At 42.9% G+C, this 3,850-nt stretch overlaps 1 protein-coding gene across 3 annotated transcripts in view; it reads right to left on the bottom strand.

Annotated features, from left to right (window-relative positions):
- LOC137634511 (uncharacterized) overlaps positions 1–3,850 on the bottom strand; it is a 22,143-nt gene that overhangs the window by 11,290 nt on the left and 7,003 nt on the right. The window contains exon 5 of one of the 3 annotated variants that reach the window (XR_011042519.1): positions 86–456. The exons of 1 other annotated variant lie outside the window; for it this stretch is intronic. Coding sequence is in view for 1 of the 2 variants with exons in the window: in XM_068366953.1 (XP_068223054.1) it covers positions 423–456 (34 nt within the window). In the remaining variant the exon portion in view is untranslated. Of the gene's footprint in view, positions 1–7; positions 457–3,850 lie in introns of those variants that run through there. One more of the 3 variants, XM_068366953.1, reaches the window with a different exon arrangement.

Here is a 3,850-nt window from a genome sequence, read left to right as displayed (position 1 = left end):
TTGGGGTCAGTCTCTAAGGCATTGTTCTGCTTGCTAAGGCAATGTCACTGTCCTTGCCTCTGCCATTCATGAGCGACCTTTAAACCTTTAAACCTGGGTCTTAGCATATGTAGCACAAGTTTTTTTTTCTGGAACTGATGCTTCGGTAGAAGCAGTCTCTGATTTTAATGGAACCGAAGTCTAGGCACAAGAAACTTCTGGTTTTACTGAAACCAGTGCATTAGTATATGTAGCTTCTTCCTTCGTGACAACTGGCACATCTTTCACTTCATTTTCCAACTCCCTGTTTGTTTCATTCTGGAATTCTAAATACAAACTGTTTGCACTTTCATGTGAAGAAGACTTCCGGATGGAGGGCAGTGGAGGTGGAGGCTGGGCCAGGGGGGAATTCGGGCATCTCCTGGTAGATGGACTCTTCAGGGTCATATCTTGGTAGAATGTGTCCCTCTTCTGATACTGTTTAGAGAAAAGTACATGGTTTTGTTATATTCTGACAATTACTTGTTCAGGAATGATGGGAACTGAATACTTTGTTGAATAGCAATTACTTTTCGCACTGAAATGACAGAAACTGAATATATACTTTGTTAGATACTGATTATATTTTGTTCAGTAATGGTGGAAGGTGAATGCTTTGTTAGATACTGATTACATTTTTGTTCAGTAATGATAGAAACTGAATGCTTTATTAAATACAAATTACCTTTTGTTCAAGAATTGTGGAAACGTAATATTTGTTTAAAAACTGATTACATTTTGTTCAGTAATGATAGAAACTGAATGCTTTGTTAATACCAATTACCTTTTGTTCAAGAATTGTGAAAACGTAATATTTGTTAAAAAACTGATTACATTTTGTTCAGGAATGATGAAAGCTGAATATTTTGTGAAGTACTAATTACTTTTTGTACAGGAATATGGAAACTGAATATTTAGTTATATATCGATTGCTTTTCGTGCAAAGCAGGAACACAACATGGTAGAAGATTGTGTGCAAAGTAGGAAGGACTTAGCAATGTGGAAGGTTGGTATGCAAGACAGGATGGCTTAGCATGGTGGAAGGTCGTATGCAAAGCAGGAAGACTTAGGATTGTGAAAGGTTGGTATGCAAAACAGGGTGGCTTAGCATGGTGGAAGGTCGTATGCAAAGCAGGAAGACTTAGGATTGTGAAAGGTTGGTATGCAAAACAGGAGGCTTAGCATGGTGGAAGGTCGTATGCAAGTAGGAAGACTTAGGATTGTGAAAGGTTGGTATGCAAAACAGGGTGGCTTAGCATGGTGGAAGGTCGTATGCAAAGCAGGAAGACTTAGGATTGTGAAAGGTTGGTATGCAAAACAGGATGGCTTAGCATGGTGGAAGGTCGTATGCAAAGTAGGAAGACTTAGGATTGTGAAAGGTTGGTATGCAAAACAGGATGGCTTAGCATGGTGGAAGGTCGTATGCAAAGTAGGAAGACTTAGGATTGTGAAAGGTTGGTATGCAAAACAGGATGGGCTTAGCATGGTGGAAGGTCGTATGCAAAGTAGGAAGACTTAGGATTGTGAAAGGTTGGTATGCAAAACAGGATGGCTTAGCATGGTGAAGGTCGTATGCAAAGCAGGAAGACTTAGCATGGTGGAAGGTCGTATGCAAAGCAGGAAGACTTAGGATTTGTGAAAGGTTGGTATGCAAAACAGGATGGGCTTAGCATGGTGGAAGGTCGTATGCAAAGCAGGAAGACTTAGCATGGTGGAAGGCTGTATGCAAAACAGGATGGCTTAGCATGGTGGAAGGTCGTATGCAAAGTAGGAAGACTTAGGATTGTGAAAGGTTGGTATGCAAAACAGGATGGCTTAGCATGGTGGAAGGTCGTATGCAAAGCAGGATGGCTTAGCATGGTGGAAGGTCGTATGCAAAGCAGGAAGACTTAGGATTGTGAAAGGTTGGTATGCAAAACAGGATGGCTTAGCATGGTGGAAGGTCGTATGCAAAGCAGGAAGACTTAGCATGGTGGAAGGCTGTATGCAAAACAGGATGGCTTAGCATGGTGGAAGGTCGTATGCAAAGTAGGAAGACTTAGGATTGTGAAAGGTTGGTATGCAAAACAGGATGGCTTAGCATGGTGGAAGGTCGTATGCAAAGTAGGAAGACTTAGGATTGTGAAAGGTTGGTATGCAAAACAGGATGGCTTAGCATGGTGGAAGGTCGTATGCAAAGTAGGAAAGACTTAGGATTGTGAAAGGTTGGTATGCAAAACAGGGTGGCTTAGCATGGTGAAGGTCGTATGCAAAGCAGAAGACTTAGGATTGTGAAAGGTTGGTATGCAAAACAGGATGGCTTAGCATGTGGAAGGTCGTATGCAAAGTAGGAAGACTTAGGATTGTGAAAGGTTGGTATGCAAAACAGGATGGCTTAGCATGGTGGAAGGTCGTATGCAAAGTAGGAAGACTTAGGATTGTGAAAGGTTGGTATGCAAAACAGGGTGGCTTAGCATGGTGGAAGGTCGTATGCAAAGCAGGAAGACTTAGGATTGTGAAAGGTTGGTATGCAAAACAGGATGGCTTAGCATGGTGGAAGGTCGTATGCAAAGTAGGAAGACTTAGGATTGTGAAGGTTGGTATGCAAAACAGGATGGCTTAGCATGGTGGAAGGTCGTATGCAAAGTAGGAAGACTTAGGATTGTGAAAGGTTGGTATGCAAAACAGGATGGCTTAGCATGGTGGAAGGTCGTATGCAAAGTAGGAAGACTTAGGATTGTGAAAGGTTGGTATGCAAAACAGGATGGCTTAGCATGGTGGAAGGTCGTATGCAAAGTAGGAAGACTTAGGATTGTGAAAGGTTGGTATGCAAAACAGGATGGCTTAGCATGGTGGAAGGTCGTATGCAAAGTAGGAAGACTTAGGATTGTGAAAGGTTGGTATGCAAAACAGGGTGGCTTAGCATGGTGGAAGGTCGTATGCAAAGCAGGAAGACTTAGGATTGTGAAAGGTTGGTATGCAAAACAGATGGCTTAGCATGGTGGAAGGTCGTATGCAAAGTAGGAAGACTTAGGATTGTGAAAGGTTGGTATGCAAAAACAGGATGGCTTAGCATGGTGGAAGGTCGTATGCAAAGTAGGAAGACTTAGGATTGTGAAAGGTTGGTATGCAAAACAGGATGGCTTAGCATGGTGGAAGGTCGTATGCAAAGTAGGAAAGACTTAGGATTGTGAAAGGTTGGTATGCAAAACAGGATGGCTTAGCATGGTGGAAGGTCGTATGCAAAGCAGGAAGACTTAGCATGGTGGAAGGTCGTATGCAAAGCAGGAAGACTTAGGATTGTGAAAGGTTGGTATGCAAAACAGGATGGCTTAGCATGGTGGAAGGTCGTATGCAAAGCAGGAAGACTTAGCATGGTGGAAGGCTGTATGCAAAACAGGATGGCTTAGCATGGTGGAAGGTCGTATGCAAAGTAGGAAGACTTAGGATTGTGAAAGGTTGGTATGCAAAACAGGATGGCTTAGCATGGTGGAAGGTCGTATGCAAAGCAGGAAGACTTAGCATGGTGGAAGGTCGTATGCAAAGCAGGAAGACTTAGGATTGTGAAAGGTTGGTATGCAAAACAGGATGGCTTAGCATGGTGGAAGGTCGTATGCAAAGCAGGAAGACTTAGCATGGTGGAAGGCTGTATGCAAAACAGGATGGCTTAGCATGGTGGAAGGTCGTATGCAAAGTAGGAAGACTTAGGATTGTGAAAGGTTGGTATGCAAAACAGGATGGCTTAGCATGGTGGAAGGTCGTATGCAAAGCAGGAAGACTTAGGATTGTGAAAGGTTGGTATGCAAAACAGGATGGCTTAGCATGGTGGAAGGTCGTATGCAAAGCAGGAAGA

Source organism: Palaemon carinicauda, chromosome 44, assembly GCF_036898095.1.
Source record: "Palaemon carinicauda isolate YSFRI2023 chromosome 44, ASM3689809v2, whole genome shotgun sequence".
In the NCBI taxonomy this organism is placed as follows: domain Eukaryota; kingdom Metazoa; phylum Arthropoda; class Malacostraca; order Decapoda; family Palaemonidae; genus Palaemon; species Palaemon carinicauda.
Note: the sequence above shows the minus strand (reverse complement) of the source record. Positions and strands in the feature narration are given on the sequence as shown.